This window comes from Pseudopodoces humilis, chromosome 15 (assembly GCF_049639895.1).
Source record: "Pseudopodoces humilis isolate 2021_Gansu_Grassland_sample_001 chromosome 15, ASM4963989v1, whole genome shotgun sequence".
Classification (NCBI taxonomy): domain Eukaryota; kingdom Metazoa; phylum Chordata; class Aves; order Passeriformes; family Paridae; genus Pseudopodoces; species Pseudopodoces humilis.
The window spans coordinates 4,503,278-4,530,217 of NC_142214.1; the positions used below are offsets into that span (position 1 = coordinate 4,503,278).

A 26,940-nucleotide genomic window follows, 5' to 3' on the forward strand; every position below is an offset into this window, starting at 1 on the left:
TGCCGGGATCGGCCCCTCGAGCCCCCCCGGCCGTGCCCGGGGCTGGGGGCCCGGAGGAGCCCCCGCAGCCCGGCTGGGCCAGCGCACAAACCACGCACCCGCACTTTTCTGGCTATTTTGTTTTTCTTTCGTAAAAATGTTTATTTAAATATTTTTTCTTTTCTTTTTTTTTTTTTTAATTTTTTTGTTTTCCTTTTACAACAATAAAATATTGCGTCAATATAAACCCCTTGACTAAAACTGCTCGACAACCAAACGTTACAGCCATTCGTGTGTTTCGTTATTATTTTTATCCGACACCCATTTAGACTTTTTTTATTTTGTTCTTGTTTCTTTCTGAAACGTTTTTTTTTCTTTTTTTTTTCTTTTTTTTAAACATAATGCGGAATTTATTGAAAATAAATAATTGTTGGCAACTGCAATAGGCAATTTTGGATAAAATAGTTGAAAAAAGCAACCTTTAATGAAAATAGCGTTTATTATACATCAGTTACTAAATGAATAAACTAAATGATCTTTCTTTAAATTAATAACTTCCAAAAAACGTTTAATATACAAAACTGTACAGTTATAAAGTTGGCAGAAATAGGCAGGTCCTCAGTGTCGAGTTATTTTTTTTTTCTTTTTCTCTTAATTTCTTTTTTTTTTTCCTCTTTTTTTCCCTTTTTTTTTTTTTTTTCTTTTTTTAAGCGCTTACTGAAAAATACTTGAAAAATATAAATGTCGAAAGGAAAAAATCTGGAGGAGGGGAAGGGGGAGAGGAAAGGAGGAGGGGGATGCTGTGCGGGAGCTGCGGAGCGGGGACCGGCCCGGCCCTCGGGGGGCCGCGGGTGCAGCCCCGGGAGCGGGGGGGGGAGCCCGGCCCTGCCCGGCGGCCCCGGGGGTGCGGGAGCAGCGCGGGGCTCGGGGGGTGCGCGCACACACGGACAGACAGACAGACACACGCGGACCCCCCGCCCTTGGGGACAACGCAGCCACGGGCTGGGAGGGACAGGGGGAGAGGGGGCGGGTGCAGCTCGGCACTTCCCTGCGCCCGAAAAACGGCTCCTGGCGTGAGCATTTTAGCCACTTTGTTTTGGTGGTTGAGGGGTTTTTGTTGGGTTTGTTGGGTTGGTTTTTTTTCTCCCTGTTTTGTTTTGTCGATGATTATTATGATTATTTGGTTTTTTTTTCTTCCCCCTCCCCCTAGAAAAGCTTTTCCACAAATCCAGCATCTCCCTGCGACGCGGAAAGAAGCTCAGCGTGAACCAAATGCGGGCGTTTTCTGTCCCCATCCCTCCCTCCCCCCGACACCTCATTCCTCTTCACTATCGAAACAAAATACAGAGAAACCGATTTCCGAAGCGAAAGCGCAGAAGGATAAAGGTGTTTTACTACAGACCTCTCAGTCTGGCGCTGATCAAAAAGCCCAACTCATCTTCGGAAAGAAAAAGACTGGCAAATGCCACGGGTTTGGCTGTGATGCTTAATTTCGGGTAAATCTCTTAGAAATAATTATTTTATATATATATATATAAATTATTTTTTTTTCCCTTGGGAGAAGAAAGCGGGGGGAGGTCAGGCTTGCGACCCGACCGTTTTACGGTGTTGGGAAGTTCTTGAAAAGGAAGAAAAAAAAAAGCTGCAACAAATAAAGCCTGTTCTTCACATCGGTGCGGGGCTCCGCGGGCGCGGAGGGAGCCCCATCTCCTCGGGGGGGGTGAGGAAGGGCCGCGGCCGCCCTGCCCCGGCCCCGCTGGGTGACATTGCCGGTGCTCGGGGAAGGGAGGAACGTTTGGACTGCTCAATTCGATACAAATTAGGTCACAAATATTGTGTACAGTTTGTAGTAAAACACCTCAGACATTTAAAAACGCTATATAAGTCTTTAAAAATGCAAAACTAGTCTATTGTAAAACAGATTCACCTGAAATACAGCTGATATAACCAAGGCGCTGGAAGGTTATTCATAGGCACACATCTGTCTTTCCTTTTTTCCTTTTCTGTCGGGTTTTCCGTTCTTTTTTTTTTTTTTAATTTTCTATTTTTCCGTGGGTTTTCCCTTTTTTTTTTTTTCCTGTTTTTTTTTCTTTTTTCTTCCTTTTTGTTTAGATTTTGTTTTGCGATGGGGTTGGTTTTGTTTTTTTATATATTTTTTGCGTCTTTCTTTTTTCGTTTTTTTTTTTTTTCCTTCGTTTTAGCGGAGACCGAAAACAAACCTTGTCTGCGAGTAAACACCGTGTGTGATCAGCGGAGAGAGGAAAAAAAAAAAAAAGAAATAATAATATTGCCGAGGCGGCGGCGGGCGGGGACCCCTCGCCGCGTCTCCCGAAACCATAAGTTAAAGCCCGGCGGGCAGTCCCGCGGCCGGACAGTCCCGTGGCCGGAGCCCGCGGTCAGAGGTCGTGGCAGGCCGTGTCCGTTTTCACGCCGTGCGAGTACACGTCGTGCTGAGGCTGCTCGCCCGGCGGGGTCATCCGCTTCTCCTTCTGCCGCCGGTTGCAGAACCAGACCCGCACCACCTCCTTCTCCAGCTGCAGGCTGTCCGCCAGCGAGGAGATCTCCTGGGCGGCCGGCTTGGGGCACTTGAGGAAGTGCGTCTCCAGCACGCCCTTGACACTCACCTCGATGGAGGTCCGCTTCTTCCTCTTCCTCCCCTGCGCCGCGATCTTGTCGATGCTCGTGGGGCTGCCGGTGGAGGAGTCGGCCTCCTCCAGCCACTTGTTCAGCAGCGGCTTCAGCTTGCACATGTTCTTGAAGCTGAGCTGCAGGGCCTCGAAGCGGCAGATGGTGGTCTGCGAGAAGACGTTCCCGTACAGGGTGCCCAGCGCCAGCCCCACGTCGGCCTGGGTGAAGCCCAGCTTGATGCGGCGCTGCTTGAACTGCTTGGCGAACTGCTCCAGCTCGTCCGAGGTCGGCGTCTCCTCGTCCGAGTGGTCCTGGCAGTGGTGGCCGCCCAGCTCGCCGTGCTCGCCGCCGGCCTCGCCGCGCAGCCCCGGGTGCAAGCCCTGGCCGGCGGCGGCGGCGGGCGGCGGGGTGAGCCCGCCGTGCTCCAGCATGCCGCCCACCGCGAACCCGCCCTGCGAGTACACGCTCAGGGGCTGCCCGGCGGCGGCGGCGGCGGCGGCGGGGGGGGGGGCGGCCAGCGAGGCGCTGTGAGCCGGGCTGGCGCCCCAGGCGCTGGGGTGGTTGGCGTGGGGCGAGTGGTGGGAGACGTGGGGCGAGCGGTGGTGGATGATGGCGCCCAGCTGCAGGTCCTCGCGGCCCGGCTTCACGTCGGGCTGCTCCAGCGGGCCGCCCGCCAGCGCCGCGGGCCAGGGCGCGCCGTCGCTCAGGCTGGTCACCCAGTGATGCCCCAGCGGGTGCCCATTGCCGGGGACGCCCTGCAGGTACTCGCTCTGCAGCAGCTTCTGCGGGCTGCGGAACGGGCTGCCCTGCTGCATGCCCGCGCCCTCGGCGTGGGCGAGCGCGCCGGCGCCCAGCAGGCCGTAGGGGTTGGAGGCGGCTGTGGCCATGGCCGCGGCAGCCCCACGAGTTATACTGTGCCGCCGCCGCCGCGCCAGCCTTTGACATCCACCGGCACGGCGGCCCGGCGGCGGCCGCGCCACGACTGGCACCCACGCCGGCCAATGGGAGCGCGCCGCCGGCCGAGGCGACCAATGGAAGCTGCGCGGGGGCGGGGCGAGCCCTTGTGGGGCGGGGCCTCGGGGCCGCGCGGGCGCGAGGCAGGAAGTGAATCACTCCGCCGGCACCGGGGGCCGGGCGCGAGGCGGCCCCGCCGCTTAACTCCTTCCGCGCTGGGCGGGGAGCGGCGGGGCCCGAGGTGGGGGGGGGGGCACGGCTTACACGGGGAGCGCCTGGGAACGGGGGGGCGCGGGGGGCACGGCTTAAATGGGGAGCGATTAGCGGCGGGCAGAGGTTAAACGGCGGCGCCCCGGCGGGAGCCCCGCGGGACCACCCCGGCGCTGCCCCCGCCCGCCGGCCCGGGCGCGCTCCGGGTGCGCGGCGCCCGCTCCGCTCCTCCCCCGGTGCGGCTGCCCCGTGTCTCCGCCTGTCCCGGGCCGTTCGGTCGGCAGGAAAAAAAATCTGAGAAAAGCCCCAAATAATAATAAAAAAAGAAGCCCCCAATGACAGGAGCTCCCCGCCGGTAAATCCCGGTGGATGCTCCTCAAAGTTCGCAGCGCGGGCGCGGTGCGCCGCCGGTGCGCGCCTGGCGGGCGGGCTGCAGGGCAAAACAGGGGAAAAAAGGAGAAAAAGGAGCGAGGGGTCGCGGGAAGGGGAGGGGGGGGGGAGGTGGGAGAAAAACGTGAGAAAAGGGAAAAGAATGGGGGGAAAAGGCGCGTGCGGTGGCCGGGACCCCCCCGCGGGAGGAGCGGGGGGAGCGCGGAGCCCCCGGCGCGCTCGGGCCCGGCGGGCAGAGCTCCGCACCCGCGGAGCCCCGGCGGGGCGGGCAGAGGCGCAGCCCCGGGACCCCCGACCCGCTCCCGAGTTCCAAAATGACCTTTCCCTGCATCGTTTTGGAGGTAACCGAGCTGCGTAATTATATTTGCACTTCCAGAAGACTGCATCAGAGTCCCCTTATTGGTTTGAAATTCCATTAAATATATTGCAAGAGCTCCTAGGTTAAGCTTGATTTAAATTTGCATACATTTTCATATATTTAGCAGAAATAAAAGAAGGCTTGCAGCTACCAGAAAGTCATTAAGGCATTAGTTTCTCTGAGAAGACAGATCTGAAGAAAATTCAAGAAAATGAGAAAATAGATCTAAATAAGGTGAGCGCTCCTCCGGTTCCTTCCGAGCCGGGTCCCATCGCTTTCCTCATTATAATAATAATAATCACAATAATTTCTCGCCGGGGCAGCGTGTGAGAGGGGTAAAGGCAGGGCTGGGTGGTGAGGAGCAGAGCGGGCTGGGGCAAATCGCGATATATCGGGGACTCCGCGGGTCCCCGCCGGGCGAGCGCTGCGCTGCGCACCCGCGGGGGTGCGGGGAGGGGGGGCGGCGACTCGGAAAATAAACCAAAAAGAAGGAAAAGTAAATAAAAAAATGAAGTTTGCGGGTAGAGTGGCGGCGGTGGGGGGGGGGTTGTGAGGCGGGGGGGTCGGCGGGGGGTTCGGGAGATGGGAGTGCCCCCGCTGGAGCCGCGCTCCCGGTGCGGGGCTGTGCGGGCGGTGCGGGGCGCGCAGCTCCGCGGCCGAGCCCTCCCGAGCGCGGGGAGGGCAGGGAAGGAGTTCTAGCAGCAGTTTCTTCCTCTTTAGTGTTTTTTTTAGCCTTTCCTTTTTATTTTTTCCCTTTTCCTTTTTTAATTTTTTTTTATCTCTCCCCCCCCCCCCCTTCTTTCCTTTATTTTTTTTTCCCCCCCACTCTCCGCCTTCACAAGCTCCTCGAAATAAACATCACCGCAGCCCGCGGGGGAAAAAAAGAAAACGAAAAAAAACCACCCAAAAAACCCCCCCAACAACATCAAATCCGCACTGTACAAAAACGTAACTAAATTATTTAAAATTAATTTGCACTTTAACTTCCGAAACAATTTTTCAAATCCCATTGCCCGTGAAAATAGATGTTCAGATCCGCCGTTTAATTAAGGCAGAGTCTCTGGCAGGGAAATAAAACCCCGAATGTCCCATTTTAATCTTTGCTGCAAACGTAGCTAAGGCAGAACCCGGCTCTGCTCCTGCCGAGGCGGCTCTCACCTCGCCTATAGCAGAGTATGGTGGATTTTATAGTGTTTTTATCTGCATATAGTTAAATCTTCTTGCTGTTCTAACTAATCTGCTGGAGAGGGTTTCTTTAGCTCTTTCCTGTCAGTCTAACTTCCCAAGTGTAACAGATGCCGCTCTCAAGCGGTCCTTTCTGCTGCTTTTCTTTATTCAGCCTCGCATATTTCTCCCCATGATCTGGGTTTCCATAGAGAGAGGAATAAAAGGGGGACCATGGCCACAAATCCCCTGCCCCATGCAGAATAAAAGAGCCTTATTCAATAGCCGACCCCGTCTGGACATGGGAGAAAAATAAGTACATGCAAAGCTACTGTTGCAAGAATTTGTAACTTATTTTTCATAGACCGAAACCCATTAAAGTTTTTATTATTATTATTATTATTATTATTGAAAAAAAATTTTTAAAAAGTTTTTGGGTTCCACTGTGCGCTCGACCCCTTTGGCTCTGGGTTTCCCCCGCCCCGGAGGGACCCGCGTTTCCTCAGCAAATAACTCGCTTTAATATCTATTTTTTCTGCTAAATCTTTGGCGTGAAAAAGCTCGCACAATAGCTGGAGGCAGCCACCGTCCTGGGGCAGCGAGAAGTCGCTATAGAGAACGCCCCGCTTTGAAGTGCAGGAGCTGGGATTGTGTGGAGTCCCCCTGGCACCGGCGGCACCGGGGCTTTCTGGGGTCACCCTGCTCCGTGGCTCGGCCCTCGGTGTCCCCTGGGTGGCAGCGGCGGTGTCACCCCCGAGCGGGGCAGCGCTGCCTCCCCCAGCCCCACGCGTTCCCCTTGGAGAGCTCGGGATGCGCTCGTGTTCCCCACGGGCTGGAGGTTGCGACCTGAATCCACGAACGCGTTTCTTATCGTCACAGAGCTGATTTTATTATATTTATTTATTATATTTAAGAGATTTTGGGGTTTTTTTCTTTTTTTTTCCCCTCCTCTCATTGTTCACCCGCGGGAGGGGAAGGAGAGAGAGGGGGAAAAAAAAAAAAAAGTCTAAAAGGGGTTCGTTTTGATTGTGTTTAATACAGCATGAAGCTCGGAGCGGTAAGCTGTGCCTCGGTGTCGTGACCTCTATATTGAAAACTTCACCTTCAACACAAGTTCACTTTGGAGACAGGACGAGTTAGATTGCGCTTGGTGGGAACAAGTGCAAATTTAAAAACAGAGTCAATCATAACGGGGGTGGGGGCTGGGAAAGGGCAATTTAACCGTTTCTGGAGCCAGGAGTTAAGGTTTGCATTGTGTACATCAGGCGCTGGGGCTCCTGCTGAAGCCCAGCCGCCCATCAGTGCTGAGAAAGAGGCTCCTGGAGCTCCGGAGAGGCTTTGAGAACACCTAACCAGCGTGAGGGAAGCTTAGGAAGCAAAAAGGAATTTACAGAGTATTAGCAGAAATTAGCCAATACCGACACAAGCTCAATTAGTTCCTTTTTTTTTTTTTTTTTTTTTTTCGGTCTCTGCTGGCTGCTCTTGAACGTGAGTAAATGCTGTGCAGGGAGAGAGGAGGGAGAGAGCCACACTGCCATCTCCGAGCCACAGCCAGGAGATGGACTGACAGATTGCAAATTAAACTAGTCCTAATGTAAGAATGAATGCAGCCCCCCCCCCCAAATCTCTCCCAGCACCAGCCCGGCAGCAAAGAGCCCGGCACGGAAGGAGCGTGGCTGCGGCTGGGCTGGTCCAGGGAGGGACAATAAAGCCAATCCCGGGCAGGAAAAATCACAAGGTAAATAGTATTTGTATTCTAACTGCTGCGATTTCCGAAGCGGTTTGGGTGACTCCTGCTCGAATCGCCTGTTATTGCTGCTATTATTTATTATTATTATTATTATCATTAATATATTTTTTTTCCACGTTGTTGATGTTTGAAAAATGTACTTGCTGAGGGGAAAAAAAAAAATGTCGTTAATTCGTGCACTACCCCGTCATGTTCAGGTCACTGTTATTTTTGAGCTGGGTCGGTTTTAGGAGGTCTCGTCTCGAACATTTGGTTGACGGAGCAAAAGAAAACAAAACAAAAAAACCATCCCATAAATATTCCGGGAAGTCTCTCCAAAGTGCACATTTTTGCTGCGGGACCGCTCTGGCCGTCTATGAAATGCACGAATTGGGTTTTGTTGTGTTTAGTGGAGAAGTGTGGATGGGGAGAGGCAGCGGGGAAGGGGCTGCGTGGCAGCTCCCGAGGTCACGGCAGGAGTTAATAGACCCCACAACAATGCCGATCCCTTCTCTTTTACGTAGGCACTTTCCTCTCCTTGCCATTCAAACAGATGTGATGACAAGAACGCGCTGGTTTCATCCCGGAGAGAAATCCCGTGGTTTTCTGGTTGTTGGTTGTGTTTTGTTGTTGTTTTGTATTTTGGTTGTTTTTTGTTTTTTGTTTTTGTTTTTTCTTGTGAAGCTTTTCCCAGCAATCGGGGGGATGCGATCCGAGATGGGCACCCCCAGCTCCTGCCACCCCAGAGGCCATCCCGCCCGTGCTTTAGAAATAATCCAAATACAATTCCCGAACTGACAGCTTTCTGCTCAGACATATTTAAAGGAGAATGGGTCGGATTTGAGCACGCACTAAACTGGCTCGCTAGTTAACCTCTGTTGACTAATGAGACATTGAAGACAAATCGCTCTGTTCCTTGGATGACAAATACCTGCGTTGCTGTTTGCTAGTTTACCAAGCAATTTCCATGTGGGGTTTGGGTTCAAGTGTTGTGTTTTTGCTTTCATTTATCTATTTATTATTTATTTAACTATACGCTTTTCCAGCTGTAGCAGTCGGCGTGCAAAGCATCCAGCGATGCTCCTGATCTCGCAGAGGGATTGAAACGCCTCCTGCATTTTGAAGCGCCTCGTCATCCCTAGATTTACGTTTATAAATACGTAGATGCTGCTGCTAATTCTTGGTTTTCTCCCAGACTTTCGTGTGTTTACGGCTCGGTGGAAAGTTTCCTCCCCGCTTCCTTCAGGTCGCGCCAACCAAAGCTGTTATAAAAATGAACTTTCAGGCCAGGCTGCGTTGCTAAAAGTCGTTTCCTTCGTGAACCGAGCTTGGGCAGTGCAGGATGGTGATGGTGGGGCAGGCTGGCTGGCCGAGACCGCGAGCCCTCCCTGGGCCCCCCCAAAAAAACCCCCAGCAGCGCCTGCAAAAGCTCCATGCGCTCCATCCCCAGCGTGTGCGGTTCCCTGGCACCTCCTGGCAGCTTTTTTCCCTGCCCCCCGCCCAGCAGACTCCCGGTGAAAGGCTCTGGAGGCTGCAGCATCCCTCGCCCTCCGTGCCCTGCCCGTGCCGGGGGTCCCGGGGGCTGCGGGGGAGAAGTTCAGGGGGAGGCGGCCGGGCGATAAATCACCTCGGGCCCCGGGGCACGGGGGAGTCGCCATCAAAGAGGGGGAGACAGCCCTGGGCTGCGAGAAATAAATGGGAATAAATCAAAGTGGGGGCTGCCCGGAGCAGGGGGTGCCCGGAGCCCGGGAGCGCCGGAGCGGAGACGGGGAAAGGCGCTCCGCAAACTTTTAATGAAATCACCGGCGCTATCGATTTTTGTGGGTTTTTTTACCGTGCTTCAGACATTGGCAAGTGTCCCTCTGGGGATGGGGGAGGGGGCAGAAAGCAGCGGTGCAACGCGAGCTGTATTGGATATTGAGTTATTTCATATTTTAGAAAATCAACGGCGTCTCTGAGGGTCCTCCAGAGAGGAAAGGACTCCGGGGGAGAGGGAGGGGGGCACTTGAGCCAACCCCCAGAGCTGGGGTTTAGCCGTGCAGGTATCGGTTTGCAGTCCCTTCGTGGAGCTCTAGGGGCCCGTGTTATCCCCGCGCTCCCTGATGGAGAACCCCGGGAGGGCCGGCTCTCCCCCTCGGACAACGCGTTCTGCAAGTGCCACGTCCAAGTATTTCCCATTTGCCTCTTCTCCAAACTGTTTAGAAATTACTAGTAGCGGATAAGTAAATTGCAAGTAAACCTAGTGAATTAGGATGATTCTCTATCAGTTTAATTTATGTTTTATAGTTAGTTTAGCCTTCTGATTTGATTGCCTTAGTAATGTGAATTGCCTACAGCTGCTGATGATACAGCTTTAATTCTGTTTTAAAGGTCATGTAAACATGTGCCTGTAGCATAAGGAATGCAAATTCAATTCCCTTTTAATGCTTCCTCACATTCACTTCACAGCCTTCACCTAGAAAATTAGCAGGATTTAATAGGGAACCGTGTGCTTGTTGTGATTCCATTAAAAGCCCCTCTCCCTCCCAGGCTCTCCCGGGCCACCCCACGCCCGTGAGGAGGACATGGAGAAACTTCCCACGCCCGTTTTGGTGGAAATCGAGGCATTTTCCGCCCCGGGACGGACTCATCCCCTTCAGCTGGGAGTTTTAGCCGCAGGTAACTATCCCAGGGCTGGAGAACCCGGCGGCACCGGGAATTACCCCTCAAAGGAGCCAGAGCATCACCCAGGTGTACACCTATGAGTAAGGCTGTAGTACAGCCGCGTGTTCCTTACGTCACGGCGAAAGACGGTGCTGGGAAAGAGAAAAATGGATAAAAATCCCTGGTTTGGGCCGAGGTGGGGTCTCCACATCAGCAGGAGGAGAAGCTGCGCCGCGATGCCAAGGGGATAGGTGTAAATGCGAGACGCCTGCGCCTTGAAGACGGGCATTTTCTAATTAATTTTTAAGCACAGCCAGCCCTGAGTTCATCAGAGATTGCTTCACCCTACTGCAGGGAAAAAAAAAAAAAAAAAAGTAAAAAAGGTAGAGAAAAAAATTATTACACCACTGTCTTCCCCCTGGTTCAAAGGGTTTTAGTGAAGTTGCTGGGAAGTTTCGCCTTTGAACGGGCGGGCTCTAACGAGCGGGGAAGAGCGTCAAAAAAAGCGACTCTGGAGTCGCTTTGAAAAGGGAACGATCTGTCTCTGCAAAGCGAGCCAGGGCCAGAGGCGATTCCGCGGCCCCTCCGGCCGCAGGGACCCGGCTGCTCCGGGCGAGCGGGGCCGGCAGCGCCCGCACCGGGACCGGGGCACCGGGGGCACCGGAGGGACCGGCCCCGAGACCCTCCGGGCTCCTTCGGGTCGCAAGGGGTCCCCCATACCCCCTTTGGTCACGGAGTGTTTTCCTGCGCTCAGGGGGAGCTTCTGAGTTCCCCCAAAAGCTTCCCGTCCGCCCGCGGGGTGCGGGCAGCATCCTCCCCCTCATCTTCATCGCCACCAGCGCCGCCTTCATCCCCATAACCCCTGCCTTCCCCCAGCTTCATCCTCATCGCCCCTGCCTCCCCCCAGCTTCATCCCCATCACTTGTGCCTCCCCCCAATTTCATCCCCATTGCCCCTGCCTCCCCCCAGCTTCATCCCCATCACTTTTCTCTCCCCACCAGCATTCCCACCGTTGCCTTCATCCCCATCACCCCCCGTCCCTTTATCTTCATCCCCCATCAGCCCTGGTCACCCAGTCTTCCTCCCCACCCCTCTTCCTCCCCAGCCCTGCCTGTGCCAGGCCCTGCAGGTTCACCCCACTCCCCACTTGCTGTGGAAATGGTTCGGTTGCCCTCAGGTGCCCCCTTTCCTTGCGGTGGCAGAGAGGAGCCCACCCTGTGCCCGTCTCTCTCCTTGGCAAAAATGAGCGTTTTTTAGCAAAATCTGAATACTTATAGTAACAGCTCATTGGTGATTCTGCTAATGTTGCACACCTCATTAAATAGCCCCAAACACAAGGAGGTTTAAATGACTTTATTGAATTAAAAATAGCATAGGAAATCACCTATGGTACTTTCATCAAATAATTACTGTAAACCCTATACATACAGCAAGAGATTCCTTTTAACAAATCTATTCCTAAAACACGGGGGGGTTCTGCTTAATGGCTGAAATAACTCAGAGCAGCACAACTCGCTTGAAACATTGAGCCACACTCGGGCACTTCCTAATATGTTCCTGTGTGTTTCCCTGAGTGTTTTTCTTCCTTATCTTTTTTTATATCTGAAGTTCTATTCCCCTCCTCTACTCCATGTATTTGATCATTTTTTCAAGTCCCTTGGCTGAACCAATCTCTTTTCATGCAGAGGATAAAAAGAGAAAAACTTCAAAGTAGGTTCAGGTAATTAACAGCTGAGGGGAATATAATCTAAACCATAGGCCCTGCTTTGCACCCAGGTCTGCTTTCAGAGCCAGCCGGCAAGGGAGTGCCTATTCCCTATAGCATCCAAATCTGCTTCCTCTGAACAGCTTTGCCAGGCCTCCAGTTATCACATCTGCATTTCAAACACCATGTCTCTGGCATTAATTATTAATTAGCCTACAGTCACCCCAGAGGATTTAAGTTCCAGCCTGCACATACTTATTCATTGACCTCTATCTTAGTTTTTGTTGGAAAAAAACCCACTAGAATGCTTAATAATTTCCTTTCTCTCAGACCCTCTGTTCCAGTTTCATGGCAGGGAAACAGAATATTTTGAGATGGAAAATCACAGGGTTGTCTAGAAATTTGTTTAGAGCAAAATGCTATGTCAAGAGTTTGAACAAACCATTTCAAAAGATTTAGAAGGAGTTTTGCTGGAGTATTTTTACCTTTGACAAATAAATTTATGGATTTCCCAGAACTGAGAGATGGTGGAGACAAATGCAAGGCGGTCTGGCTCTGCGTGGAGCAGTGCTCCATGTGCACTTTAAAAATACAAACTGGATTTAATTACTGGGTAGCACATTTAGAGGATCAAACCAAGGCAAACGTTTATGTGAAAGCTCTGGGGTTACCCTGCTATTGACACTGGTAAGAAGGAAAATAAAAATGCTGTTGCAAGGAGTGCCTGGGCATTAAATCTGAGCTCTGTCCTCAGGAATATTGGACTGAAGCAGCCTATTTTTGTATCAGTCCCAAGGCAGTTGGGAAGAGGCTCCTTAGCCATTAGAATAAGTACATATCTCACTGCTGCTTTCTCTGGCATTTTGGGTCTTGAGATTAAGGTTCAAGAAGTAAAAATATCAGAGTAATCAGGTAGAAACTGAGTTACACAATTCTTTTTTCTCAAAACTCCATGAAATCCAAAGTGCCTGTTAGAGTTTGGAAGAGCTGCTTATTGGATACTCCCTTTTGTTAATGGATTTTAATGCTACGATATCCCACCCCTCTGATGGGACCTCTTTTAATTCCTCATGCAATTATCCCTAGATAAACTTTTTAAAATGTCACCATGGTTTCTCATATTTTATTTGTGGTGGTGCTATCTGAAATAATCATTGAAACATGAAATATTGCTCCACTTTGCTTCCTAAGGAAGTATTTAGTCTGTAATCACGAGGTCAGACTGGTTGACTTCTATGCCAGCCTAGAATTGATTTTTGAAAGCATTTAATCTGTGCCTAAGACTCTTTGAATTCCTATTTAGTGAATAGGATATGGAAAGGAGCCCTGAGACACAAACATTTATACTTAAACTGCCGGGCTATCTCGGGAAACAAAAACGCGTTTTTCCAAAATTGCAGCTAAACTGAGCCTTTTGGAAAACCCTAAATGCTGAAATGAACACCTGAAAATAGATGTAGGGACCAAAACTGGTGACTTCTGTGGGGGATCTCTCTCCTCAATCCACCTGAGAGTTTTGAGGAGTTAGTTTTTTGCTGCTCTTTTGTTATTTTCACATTTTATGAGCGTTCAGCATTCAGTAATAACTATTTTTTCCTCCGCTTCAAATATTTAGAATATTTTTTACATTCAATTGAAGCAGCAAAAAATGCCTGTGTTTTACAAGGAAAAGAGGAACAGGCAATACTTCAAATTTAATTTCCAGGAAGATGGTTCCCATTTATAAAACAACAGATTGTATCTTGGTGCTGAAGAGGGAGGTAGATCCAGACTATTTTAATGAGACATCCAGGACCTTTTAATCACTTCTGCAGTGATACTAATACCAGTAATAACAGTGATAATGGAAAAAAAACCCTGGTGTGAAACCAGGGCTGGAATCTGTTCTCGGTAAATGTCAGAATGTTTCTGAAATTAAAACTTAGTGCTAATGTAGCTCCATTCCATTTGAATATTAAAGAGGAATAGGGACTGAATTTCTTCCACAGCAGAGTGAGATGTTGTTTTAGAAAACAACCACATGGCAGCTCGATCTGCAGGGATGGGTTTGGGGTGATTTTAGGGGGTGGCTGAGGGTAAGGGCAGCTGGGCTGGGTTTGAGCCCTCTGCTGCTGTCTGCTCCTTTTGCCTTTTGTTTACATTTATTGCCATTTATTAACCAGGTCCTTGGGATAAAGGTTCCATGCCCCAAGATTGGAAAACTGTTACCAGTGCTGTTAAATTACATTTCTGTGTGGTTATAGAGCCAGGAGTGAGGAAAGCATGAATGTACAGATACAGTGGGTTTGACATGTTGTGAAATATTTGTACTGTTCATGTTAGGAGAGATGAATTTCTATAAGAAGCCTATTTTATGCTTCATTTTATATATATTTGCATTTATAGCTTTCTGTTAAAGCTTAAATATTTTACTCTGTTGGTGAGATCTAACCCTTGGCAAGTCTGGAAATGCTTTGACCTCCATTCTTATTACACCCTTCACTTTTTTTTTCATTTAAAATAACACCTGCAATAGTTTTCCAGCCGTGCCTGACATCCACCAAGGACTGAGCTGGAACTGCATTTTGTATTTCGAATGTTTCACACGAACATGTCTGGAATTCAGATTTGGAGGCTGCAGATCACTTTTTATGTAGAGAAGCCACATGGGTAATTCTGATTTTCAATTACTTGAAGAGTGATTATGGTAAAAGACTGTTGATTCCTTGTGTGTTTGGGGGTCCATGGGCATCTCTTGATGAAAGCCTGGATGCAGTTTGAGGGAGTCTTTGCCACCTGGGCACTTGTAGGTGGGAACAAAGCTCTTGTAGAAGGGATGGGTGAAGGTGGAGGTGTCAGCAGATGTTTTCTGCATCAGCAGAAATGGGGTTTGATCAGTTTAGAGGAGAACGTGGGGCTGGGCCTTGAGCTGACATCGCTGGGCAAGGTGGTGCTGAAATCTGGGGAGCAAGGCTGGGTTACAGGAGCAGAGGGTGTGTGTAGTGTCACCAAAGGCTGCACGAGGGACAGAGGAATGATTTTGGGTAACGTCTGAAATAATCGAAGCCTCCAGAAGATCCTTGTCCTCCTCGGTGGTTTTGCCTGGCGATGAACGTGCCCTGGATGTGCAGAGTGGATGTGATGAGGGTGAGAACAGGGAGGATCCATGAGGAGCCAGCAGATTCCTGTGCCCAGGAGGTGCCACGGATGTGGGACAGCAGCAGCGGGCGCGTGAGGACTTTGGCATGGTGACCATCACCCAGATATTCCTGTACCCAGTCTGAGCCCACCCTGAACGTGCTGTTTCCCTGACTACAACCAGACCATACCTGTCCTCCTAAACTTCCCTTTCAGCCAACCAGCCCTGAAGCCCCCCAGATGTAACATCCTCAGAGCCCTTGCTGACCCCGCCCGGCGCCTCGAAGCGTGCGCAAACCCCGGCGTGTTCTAGCTCTTCCAAGGCAGGGAATAGCTCAGGCTGAGCCTGGCAAGTGGCCAGCCCACATCCCCAGCCCGTGGCCACCTAGGGAGGGTTTGTGGGATGGCTCCTGCCAGGCAGCCCGTGGCACAGCTGGGCACATCCTGCTCTGGAGCAGCTGGAGCGCCCACGCTGGGCTGGGCGCTGAGCTCCTTGGCAGTGCCCCTGTGGAAAGTTTTGAACCCTTTTTAGAGCTCCCCATCCTCCCACTTATATGTTTTCCTTTCTTCTTCCTAATTTGTTTTAGTTTCTCTTCCCCCCTCCAATTGCAGTAAACTCCATTTACTGCCCTTGCTGGGAGTTTGCAGTGGAATAAGATAAAGGCGTCAGGTTTAAGGTGAATTGTCACAGTTTGGGTGACTTCGATCAGCTGGCAGTCCAGCTTATTTGGTAGAAAATAATGTGCTTTCTAAAATAAAACCTTTCATCCCCAAAATCATAGAATATTGGAATGGTTTGGGTTGGAAAAGACCTTAAAGATCATCTCATTCCAACCCTGCTGCCGTGGGCAAGGCAGAAAAAAATACGAACAGCATTTTAAAAACCATTTATACACACAATCCAAAGAATAAGGATGACACTTGGGAATTTTTGGCTTTTATTATCATTGCTGTAAGTTTTGAAATCACAAACCCGAGTGTACGTGTGTGCCATGTAACTGCTACCACCAAATCACATGTAACACTCCACAGTAATTGTGTTCATAATTATGGAGTTAATTGAATTTCTGCAATAGTTAAAAATGGGCACATAAAAGTCTCTCAAGATTAAATGTTTTAGTTAGGGAAGAACACGCTCTTTTGGAATATTGAATAAAACGAAAGCAGTTCTCACATGCAAGTGAGCTTAAGACTGATAAAATAACCTCCCAAAATGAACCTTGTCCATAAATGCTGTTCCAGCCCAGGGGATCACACAGAAGTCAGGGATTTTTGCAGTTCCCTAAGAAGGAAAAGCAGCATGCACCGAGGTGTTTGTGAGCTGGAAAGCCACGGTAGAGGAGCTGCAGCCCCTGCATCTGCCAGGCTTGGGAGGTATTAGGAGTGCTCTAAAAATGCTCTGCTGCCAAATTAGCCCTGCTTTTAATGGGGTGATACTGTAACAATGTGTTAGGAAGTCAGATTTTGCTTTAGCATTTGGAAAGGAGAGGTAGCTCTTGCTTTTTTAAAAAATTATTTGTATTTTGTGATTTTGCTGGTGTTTTTGTGCCACTTTGGGCTAACTTTCTGATTCCACAGAGGAGTCATGAGATGTGAAACCACAGAGAATGTGAACCTGTGGGTCTGCTGTCTTGTCCTCTATGTTATCAACTGATTTATCTTTGGAGAGATAAGGGCAAGAATTCCCAATATGTCTGATATTAAACCTGGATCTCTCACCATGGGCAGAGTCATCCTCCTGAAAATGAGAAACGATTGATAAAAATGTACTGGAGTCTTCTCTTCTCTTCTCTTCTCTTCTCTTCTCTTCTCTTCTCTTCTCTTCTCTTCTCTTCTCTTCTCTTCTCTTCTCTTCTCTTCTCTTCTCTTCTCTTCTCTTCTCTTCTCTTCTCTTCTCTTCTCTTCTCTTCTCTTCTCTTCTCTTCTCTTCTCTTCTCTTCTCTTCTCTTCTCTTCTCTTCTCTTCTCTTCTCTTCTCTTCTCTTCTCTTCTCTTCTCTTCTCTTCTCTTCTCTTCTCTTCTCTTCTCTTCTCTCTTCTCTTCTCTTCTCTTCTCTTCTCTTCTCTTCTCTTCTCTTCTCTTCTCTTCTCTTCTCTTCTCTTCTCTTCTCTTCTCTTCTCTTCTCTTCTCTTCTCTTCTCTTCTCTTCTCTTCTCTTCTCTTCTCTTCTCCATCATCACTCTTCCCCCCTGACCCCTCCTCAGGAAAATAACTTTTTAAGTTTACTTATTGCAAGAACAGACAGACATTTTCAACAAAATGAAATTATTATGAAATAATATAAATTTGTTAAAAACAGCCCCAAATGTCAGCTAGCACAGCAATGACCCAGCCCTGTAGGAAATCCAGCTTTAATACCCCTTTTCCAAAGGATCATGTGTGGAGGTTCATTATTTTCTAGTAAGACTCACTGGAGACTGCTTCTTTTAATATCCTGTTTTTCCCACTGATGAAATTGGCTTGAGCTGGTAAAATATAAAATATTGATAATTAGACCTCAGGTCTCTCATCTTTGGCAGCTGAGAGTTTCCATTCACTGCTCTTTTTGTTAAAAGTTGCCTGTTCCTTTCGACGACTGGGCTTTATTTAAAATATTACTGATGTGAGCTGGATGGAGTAAAAAAAAAAGATGAAGTCCCCCCAAAGTCCCCCAAAGTCCAGGGGCTTTATTTGTGTGATTTCTGCCTCGGCAGCCCCGCTCCCCTCCCCCAGCAGCGCACTACAAAGCGTGTTGTACAGGGACTCCATTAATCCTACATTTCCTAGATGGTATCTGAGGCACAGTGGGTTTCCACAGAAATTAATTTGTCCTGACAACAGGCCTAAAGATTGGAGTCCAGGGATCACTTGGCAAATTCCCTTTAAACTGAGCACAATAATAAACAGAAAGCTGATAACGACAGTTCTGAAAGACCACACAGAGGCCGGAGCCCGAGCCGAGGCGCGCGGTGTGGATCCGCGGATGCCTCCGATAACGGAGCCGGGAGCTTTAACGCCTGATAGGAAAATGAGCCCCCTGATTTATGCACACTTTAATATCCCAGCACTGGGCAGGGCTTGCTCAAGCTCCAACTGGAATTTTTTAACTCTTTTCTGGAATGAAAGCAAAAGTTTGAGGCTGATGAGGTTCAGCCCATTCTTATTGAATTTTTCATTTTAACAGCGCCGGGGCCTTTTTTCGTGTCTTATTTTAATACAGACCCAGTTTCCTCAGTGCCTCTTCTGAGTGTAACCATTAGCAAAAGTTAGACAGTAAGATTATATTTCAAGGAATGAACCAGAAAAGTTCTCCATCTAAATCTATTTTCTTTGATATGTGGTAGTTTAGGGTTCAGTCGTCTCCTCTGTGGTAATTCCTTCTTAAATATAGTAAAAAGCATTTTAGACAGAGTTATTGCCTGTTTGCCTGGTTTTATTTATCTTTGCCTTTGCTTATTTAAATGCTGTTGTTTTCCCAAAGTTAAGGTCTGGAAATATATACTGATATAGGGAGTGAATAAACAAACATTCAGTGGATATTTTAGAACTTGTCAAGATAAGAGCGTTTCAACCCCTGATATTCATTAACATAGAATTTAGAGTTTTGATGATAATTAGGATTTGTGGCGTGTCAGTAAAGCTCTGCCAGTTGCATCTCTGAAAAAAGTAATCATAATATTAAGAGTTAGGACTGATAGGGTGATGTTGAGCAAGAGAGATGTTGTGTAACTTTTCACTGTTCAAGCACACGGCATATAATGATTTAAGCAATGAGTTAAAAAGTGGAGAACGAGCTAAAAAGATGTGTGGAAAAATAGATTTTATTATTGAAAGATACCTTGAAATTAACAGCTGATTTTGTTCTCGATGCCCAAACTCTGAAATAACAGCCTATGATGCCGAGGGGATTGTGTAACTATAAAAGGATGATCCTAAAGGTCTTTCCCAGCCTCAGCCCCTCTGTGGTTCTCCAAAGCAGCTTCCCTTGGCAGGCATGGCTGTGCACCTGAGCAGCAGGAGTCCTGTTTGATCGCTTTTAACTGGGCAGGTGTTTCTCTGGAGATGAAATCCCAGCGCTTGAGATACCCAAACCCAGCGATCCTCAAACACGATGCCTCCACCACAAGTTTTCCCAGCCGTGGAAGCGCTGCTGGAGGTGAGCAGTGATGAGCTGCTGTGGGTGGGTGATGCCCAGGAGGGCAGGAGCAGCTGGGGGGTCCATGCCCACCCCTCCATCCCTGCTCCCAGAGGGGTGGCAGCCTGCCAGCGGCTGCGTGGTTACGGCCTTGGAATGTCCCTGCCCTCGCCATTTGCCATGCAGAGGGTTTATAAATAAAAAAAGTTCTGTCCCACGTGCCTTTCCAGCACAGCCAATGCCCAAACTACCCCTGACTTTGATAAGGGCAGCACAAGATTCGTTAGGTAAGAGCTTAATGAGCTGAGAGGTGGGACTGCGTCATCCTGGCAGAGCGGGGTGTTTGCACCCCACCTCCCTGCTGAGAAATAAACCCTTTCACTTTCAGTATTGGCTTCAAATTAGTTTGTACACTACAAATTAATCAATTACCGCCAGCGTATTTTGGAGATGAAATTCAGGCCGAGCAGGGCAATTTGTATTTGTCACACTTAAGGGATTCCATTGTACCAAAAGGCAGAGGATTTGAGAACAACTGGGTTTAAAACTGTCGAGCTCCTCTTTCTAGAGCCTGCTGCAGGACCAAATTGACTGGCTGTGCCTCTTAGCTCTGCAAAAGAACAAACCCAAAAACTCCCCTCCACTTTTTATATCAAAACCACTCTGTGCATTTCAGTGTACGAGCTATTAGTTTTTTTGAATTTGGATCAAATCAGGCATTTTTCCCCCAGCAAACGGTCCTCCAGTGTGCTTTATACATTTGATTCAAAGGCCTGTGTATTATTTGATGTTCTTAGGAGATAAACAATAAACTTTTGAATATGTTTTTTCCATTTGAATACAAGCCTAGGGATGCTTCACCCTGCATCCTAAAGCCTGATTTCCCCTGGGACTCATTATCATGCAGCTCACATGTTCAGTCACCTACACTGTTGAACTTACTATCAAATAACCTTCGAAATGTTACTAGTTATTACGTGTCAGAGGGCAGATTTATGATAAACTAACTTTGAAACAAAATAATGAATTCTCAGCGTTCTGTTTCCAGCAGCATTTCTGGTAATTTGGCCGGATTTAAATTTTAAAACAGTAAGTTGCCTTTTTCTCTTATTCTGTCATATAAAACAGCTCCCTCCCCTCATGAAATTTCTCCCTCCTTAAATATGGTTTACGAGGATTTGAGCAGTGGCTATAAAGAATAAAAATGAGAACATTTGTCTGGGAGCTACCAAGCTGCCCACTGGAGTTCATTTGTGATTAAACTTTCAAAGCTTTCTAACTTGGTGAAAGTTAAATTAACTTAACCCTTAGCACAGTCCACCTGTGTCCAAAAAACAGCTGGGCAGTAGATGTTTGCAAACAGAAGCATTTTCTCCTCTTGCCAGTATTTTACTGCCAATATTTTAAGGTTTTTAACGGTGTTCTTGTATTAGGGTGACAAAAATCAACAGTGCTGTCTTCTCAGAGAGCTGGTTTTATTGCAGACCAGAAAGACTTTTCCAAGAGGACATCCTGAATTTCAGCCCCCAAAATCCATATTTAGGGAACTAAATAATTGGCCAATTTTCATGAAGGCTGAGTATGACTTCAGGGGATCTGTGGGCACTTGGCCTCTTTCAAATGGCAGCAGGAGCCACCGTGACTTTTAATGAGATTATATCAGAGGGAGGAAATGCAGGTAGATAAATGCCTTGCACCCGTTTTGGAGGTGATTAGAGGAGCAAACATCTGCAGATGAAATTTAAAAGCACTCACTATGTCAAGAATAAAATCTGGCTAATTTGGGGGAAAATGGGTGCGGCTCTTGGCAGCAGCGGGGTTTTGGTGGCTGCATTTGAGATGAGCACGGGGCAGATCAATGTCTGCAGGATTTTCATCTCCTACCAGACAAAGTCGAGGCTTTCAGACAGTGCTGATCTGTGAGACTGCACAGAAAGTGCCTGACCTGGGGTGGCTCTGTGAAGCTGGGGATAGAACCTCCATCTTCAGGGCTCCCTCTCATCTCCTTTGCTCCCCTCGCCCTGATTATGGTTCTCCAAGGGCACCACGGGCAAAACTTCCATAGCAGGCTGTCTATTAATATTTATGCAGCAATTCAGGAGGTAATGCATTGTTAAAATACAAGTTGGAAATGCACCAAATTTAATCACTTTTAGTACTAGAAATTATCTACTTCTACGTCAGATAGAAGGCGGCAGGGCGGGGGGGGGAGGGCATCGTTATATTTTATTTTTTAACCAAGTTATTTGCCAGTTCTGAGGCTGCTTGAATTAAAGGACAGCAAATGATCTCGTGTAGATAAAGTTTTTCTAAGGAATGCAAGATATCTCTGTGAAATTTAATGTGAGGAGTTAAAAAGTATTTAAAGTGAGAGCTCAGTGAGTTAGGACGTGCAGGGATCAGCCGTGCCACGTCAGCCAGGCCCTGTCTTCGTGTGTTGGATCTGGTGTGCACGGAGACCACTGGGATTTGCCCTTTGCTTCCATGCAATTCCTCCTGCCTGCACTGAGAAAGAATATTTTTATCACTGATATCACTTCATTTTTGCAGCTGTCTGCTGGCATCAGGTTAGTAATATAAACTCTGTCAGAGAGCAATCTCTGCCTTCCACAGGCTGCAAAAATCCACAATTATTATTTAGAGTTAACCTCCTCAGAAAGTGGTCCTTACTGAAACTCTTCAACCCCAAAAAGGATTGTTAGTTATTGTTATCTGAGGACCTCCTACAGCCTTCCCTTGGCCAAATAAGGCTCTTTTTTGTTTTCAATAGGACTTTTTTTCTGAGACCAAGCTCTGAGCTTTCGTGCAAGTAAGATAAATCCAGCGGAAGTAAAACATTAATTAAAATGTATTAAAAAAAATAATATAAAGAAAACGCTGGAGAAGAGCGTGGTGCTCAAATAGAGCTCTTTTTTTTCAGGTCACTTGGCTTTCAGATGTCATTTCTGGCAGCTTCGTTAGCCTGGCTCCATCACGTTCTGCTCTGAACGATAACGTGATGGGAGATGATCAAAGTGAGAATGCAAAAGGCTCAGGACATTTAAAAAGTGTTCTATTCTGGAAATTGTTCTAAAACTATAAACAGATTACATTAAAAATCTGTCTTACCCAACATGGTTGCTCATCATCCTTTTTTAGAAGGAGCTATTGAGAAGTTTGGGTAAACAGCCTTGAAGTCTTTATGATGGCAGGCTGGAAATTTCTCTGGGATTTTAGGCAACCCGAGCCTCTCTGAAATGGAATGTAACCCATTTCTGCTGCTAGGTGCCTTGTTTTAATCTTTGTACTTAAAAGTGGCAAAGCATATGGGTCAGATCATCCACTCCTGCTAATGGACACAGCTCCCTGGACTTGGGTGTCCAATTATGCCAGCTAAAGATCTGTCTGTTGCTGGGCTTTATTTCCTTATTTTTCTTGTCTTCCTGATCTCTGACCCTCTATCAAAGGAATGCTGTCTATAATATGATAATAATATGAAATTATGAGCTCTCTTTCTAACAATATACCCCAAAGAACTGTCAGGATGCTCACCTTTATGTGAAGAGCAGCTGATGAGCAGTTTCAGCCTCACGATCGTCTTTTCCTGGCACAGGGAGAAAGTTTGGTGCCTGTTCCAGGCCTCGTGGTGGGATATTAACCCTTTCTGCATTTCCAAGGAGCAATTGCTCTGTGGGCTTAGTGGGTAAATCAGCACATTGGCAAGTCAACAAAACAACAGGAGGCCATTTCCCCTGATTTTAGCTGCACTGTGTTGCTTGGGAAAGTGAGAAATTTGTGAGGTTTCTAAGGGCTCTGTCCTCTGGTGCTCTCAATCAGTGCAAGAGGCAGAAATCCACAGGCACTGTGACACCTTGGGTATGGAACGGAGCTACACAGGAGGATTTCGATCTCCAGGCAGGATTTGACTTTCTGTTTTGATTTATGGGCTGAATATAAATGTGTATTTTAAGGAGTCATTAGAGTTTGTGGTTTGAAATATGCAGGTTTGTGTAGGAAAGGGTGCCCGGGCTCCTTGCACAGCCCCACTCACTTCTTTATAGTAGAAAAAAATGGCAGAGAATTGTGTGTAGGGATTAAACCCTCAGTCTTTCAAATAAGTGATGGGATGGTCAGGAATGGCATGATCCACGAGATAGGGAATACCTGTGCTATGCTTCATTGTGAAACATCTATTCCAGGTGTATTTTTATCTAAATCAGTTTTGGTGGTGTTGATAGGGAAGTGCTTGAGAAGTGTTTGGGCTTGTAGGTGCAAATAAAGAGAGGCACAGCAGGAAGGAGCTCAGCCAGCTGGGATGTCCTAAATGTTGGGAGAGACACATCAGGACAATCCCTTGATAGCCTCAGTGAGAGGTTTTGGTACCTGCCAGGCTGCCCTGTCCCCATCCTGCTGCAGGCTGGAGCTCCTCTCCTTGGGTGGCAGCAGCACTTGCAGCTGGTGACCCTCATTTGGTGCCCTTTGGCTCTGCCTGGGCTCCAGCTCTCATCATTTGGGTAAATGCTGCTCTTCTTTCCAATAATGGGAGTCTGGAGCAGCCCCTCTGCCATTTCTCCAGTTGCAAATGTTGCACTGGGGGTAATTCCCATCTCCTGCCTCTTGCAGATGGAGCCTGGGAGGCTCCTTCCCAACATCCCCACATCCTCCTCCTGCTCCACGAGCCCCGGGTGACTGCACCAGCCACACCATGAGTCTGTGAGGATGGGGGAGCTGCCCTTGGTCTTTTCCTCCCCTCTCATCTGGCAGCACTTCCCACCTCCAAACCCAGCTGTGGCTCAGGACCCGTGGATGCAGCCCCCGGTTTCTTCCCCGCGCCCCGTGGCTGCGGATTCAGCCTGGAGAAAAGGCTGCCTGGCCACGACAAACTGTGCATTGGCTCCGTGATTTGTGTAAGCTCGAATTTTCCACTAATTCACTTATATATCCTAGATGGAAAACACAGCCCCGGGGCTGCCATAAACCGTGCTGCTGGAGCCACAAAGGGCCGTCCTGCCAGCTGGGAATCGCTGGAGCACGCGGAGCATCGGGGGCCAGGGCAGGACTCAAATCCAGTGGATGCACTTGTCAGAGTGGCTGTGATGTGAGAGCAGGTCCAGCCCTTCCCTGGGCCAGTTCCAGCCCTGGCTCAGCCCGCTCAGTGCAGGGACAGGCAGGAGCCAGAGCCGTGTCCTGGCCACCATGCCCGCTCTGGTCAGCGCTCGCTGCCTGAAACCAGCCCCTGGTCTGGGCTGTTTGGTGGCAAACATCCTGGCTTGCTGTGCTTTGCTCTCCTGCAGCCTCTGTGTGCCCCAGAGCTTTGTTTTGTGCCGTGCTGCAATTCCCCAGCATTAATTTTCTGTAGAAGCCACCCATAGATATTTAAGAGCGTTTTCTTTTAAGCACAGCAAGAGTGGCACATCGGCTGATTCCCCAAATGATTGCTTGTCTTGTGACAGAGAGCTGTTGACCTGCTCCTTTAATGTTACAAGTCTGCATCTAACTGCTCTCTTAATCCAGCCTACTTCCTTCTTTTTAATGAAATTGTCCCTTTAGCCTTTTTCCTGGGCTGGCTTTTCAACACTAACATTAGAAACAGGCTGCTCAGTTCTTTCCTCTGCTAACATCTTGCCCAGAGCTAACTTGCAGCTTCACTCTGTCAGCTGTAAGATATAGATATACTGTTGTCTTAATTACTCATATTTCTCCTGCTGCTCATAATTCTGCTTGTTCCACCAAAGAGCTCTTCAGAGAGCTTTACCGCTTCCCTCTCCCTTTCTTTGGGGGTTTAAAGGTTGTCAGATATATAAACGATCCTTGTTGCAGAGCTTTGGTGGTGACAGTGTCCTTTGTGGAGAAGATTTAGGGGGATGGGAGGACTAAATACGGATGCTTTTAGGCTCCATCTCTGAGGAAGGAGAGAACACACATCGTACTACCTTGCATAACAGAGCACCAGGGAGGGTGTTTGGCAAATCCCTTCTCTAATGAACAGCGAGGCAGCTGTTTCTTCTGTAGCTTAAAGTGCAGATGCTGATTGTCAGGAGAAGGGTTTTCTTTATCCACCACTGATTATCCGTGGCTGTATCTGGCTGACTGCTATTCCTCTAAAAATGCTGTTGAAAAGAGACTGGACACTTAAAAAAAGAAATCACTGCTGTGCCATAGGGAAGCTGTAGTCCTTTGTGGTTTCAGCTCTCTCTTTTATGATTATATACTACTGTTTCTGTTATCTCTATTAATTAATCTGTCTGCCACAGCAAGTATTGCATGTTGAGTGATGTAGAGCAGACTGACAATGTGGCGTCCATGGCTTTTTGGCACAGGATGGAACAAGTTTTGTCACCTCTCTGAGCTCTCCAGCGAGTCAAACCTTTGGCCAAAATCCTTCTCTCGTGGCTACTTTGGGTCCACTCTCCATTTTAGCAGCCCTCAGCTCCAAGGTAGTTCAGTGGCAGAATAGATTTTAGTATTCAGCTGGTTGTCTCAGTTCAGCTGGCTGACAGGTTCAGGACGCAGTACTGTGAGTTTATTGTTAATTGAATAAATTAGGAGCCTGTCAAACTGCTGTGGTTGAGTCTGTTTCCCTCATAGAGCTTGTACTGGTGGAGTGGCTGGAGGTGGGACTGTGCTCTCTATGAGTGGGGCTTAATCCCCTTGCTCCAGGTTTTGTTGTGGTTCTTTTATGTGTTATTTTATATATTTATATAAATTTTTAAAAATAATTACCTGGTGAAAATGCTGTGCAAGAAATATTTGCATATGAGAGTGGTGAGAAGTGGTGACACCAAAGATAACACACAGGTTTCATCTGATCTAATAGCAGTAACAGGCAAATAAACACCAGGCTGCAGTAAGTCATGACCAAACTCTTCCAGTAGCACAGACGTGACTAAAGAATCTGTTAGAGGAAGGAAATGGAAACAGATGAGAGAAACTGGTGAGAGAAATCAGAAATAAGGAGTAATTTGGTTCTGTGGAGAGGAATAGCATGGGGAAAATAGATCTTCAAGTCGGTGCTCTGCTCTTGAAGAGCTGAAAGGGATCAGAGGAGCTGTCTCGGGCCAGTCAAGTTCCAGGCAAGGTCACAGGAGTGAGGACACGAGGGAAATCCTGGAAACTCAGAGTCAGGGAACACCCTGTGGATACACACAGTGCAACCCCAGCCCCAGCCTGGACAAGAGGACTGGTGAGGATGGCCCTGTTAAAAGCCCAGGTTCCCAGATGTTTGCCACAGGAATGTGTTTGGTGCAGAGAAAACAGAGCCACAGGCTGTGATGCTCAACGTGGGCATCCCCCTCTCCTTGTGCAGGGTGAGCTCTGCCTGGGGCCAGGCTGCCAAGCACCTCCCAGCCTGGTCAGAGCCGGCCACCAGGGCTCCTCCAGAAGGAGTCTGGGGCCACCACCGAGCCTGGCACTGCTCTGAGGGCTGCTGGAGGCTGCAGAGGGCACGTGGTGAGAGGTATTTGGCTCTGTTTACTCAAGGGTTCCTCTTGGAAGCCCAGAGCTGCCTCCTGGAGCAGCTGTGAGGGCACAGGGCTGGGTAAGTTGGTGGCCACGCAGCTGCCTTGGCACCCTTGGGCAGTCCTTCCCTTGCAGAGGTGCTGGGCAAAGGCACTGACCCCCTGCCTCAGCTCTCCAAATATAGGGCTGTTTCCCCATGAACTCCTCTCTGCAAACCCAAGGGCTGTTAAAAGAAGAAGGTCTCGTGACTGTGTGGTACTTGGATGCCATGGCAATGTAATTAGCTGCAGAGCAATCTTACTAAAAATGTCCTTGGTGGAGGAGAGGACGGGGTGGGAGAGGATGGATGTTAAAGGGGAGGAAGTTTCCAGACCTGTGGCTTCACCACAGCTTGGCTGCTTAAGCCAAGTCCTTCAGCTCAAATGTGAATCCAGAGGTTCAGAGCACAATGTTTACTACGGTGTCCAAGCGGGAGAGAAAGCAGCGCAAACTCTTGGAGGTGTTAAGGGATTAT

The 26,940-nt window shown here is 48.5% G+C and overlaps 2 protein-coding genes across 5 annotated transcripts in view; one reads left to right on the forward strand and one right to left on the reverse strand.

Moving 5' to 3' along the window:
• Positions 1–278: 278 nt before the first annotated feature.
• POU3F4 (POU class 3 homeobox 4) lies at positions 279–3,515 on the reverse strand. The gene has a single exon (XM_005526123.3). It carries the CDS (start codon positions 3,492–3,494, stop codon positions 2,376–2,378), a length of 1,119 nt encoding a protein of 372 aa, XP_005526180.2. The 5' UTR covers positions 3,495–3,515; the 3' UTR covers positions 279–2,375.
• Positions 3,516–4,633: 1,118 nt separating this feature from the next.
• The window catches only part of LOC148183054 (uncharacterized), an 80,046-nt gene continuing 57,739 nt past the window's right edge, over positions 4,634–26,940 (forward strand). For 3 of the 4 annotated variants that reach the window (XM_088062690.1, XM_088062689.1, XM_088062688.1), the window contains exons 1-2: positions 4,667–4,753; positions 9,942–10,070. The gene's annotated coding sequence lies outside the window, so the exon portion shown is untranslated. Of the gene's footprint in view, positions 4,754–9,941; positions 10,071–26,940 lie in introns of all 4 variants that reach the window. The other variant, XR_015773869.1, reaches the window with a different exon arrangement.

Coding starts and splice junctions, on each gene's coding strand:
- POU3F4 (XM_005526123.3), bottom strand. CDS start 3,494: ATGGCCACAGCCGCCTCCAACCCCTACGGCCTGCTGGGCGCCGGCGCG.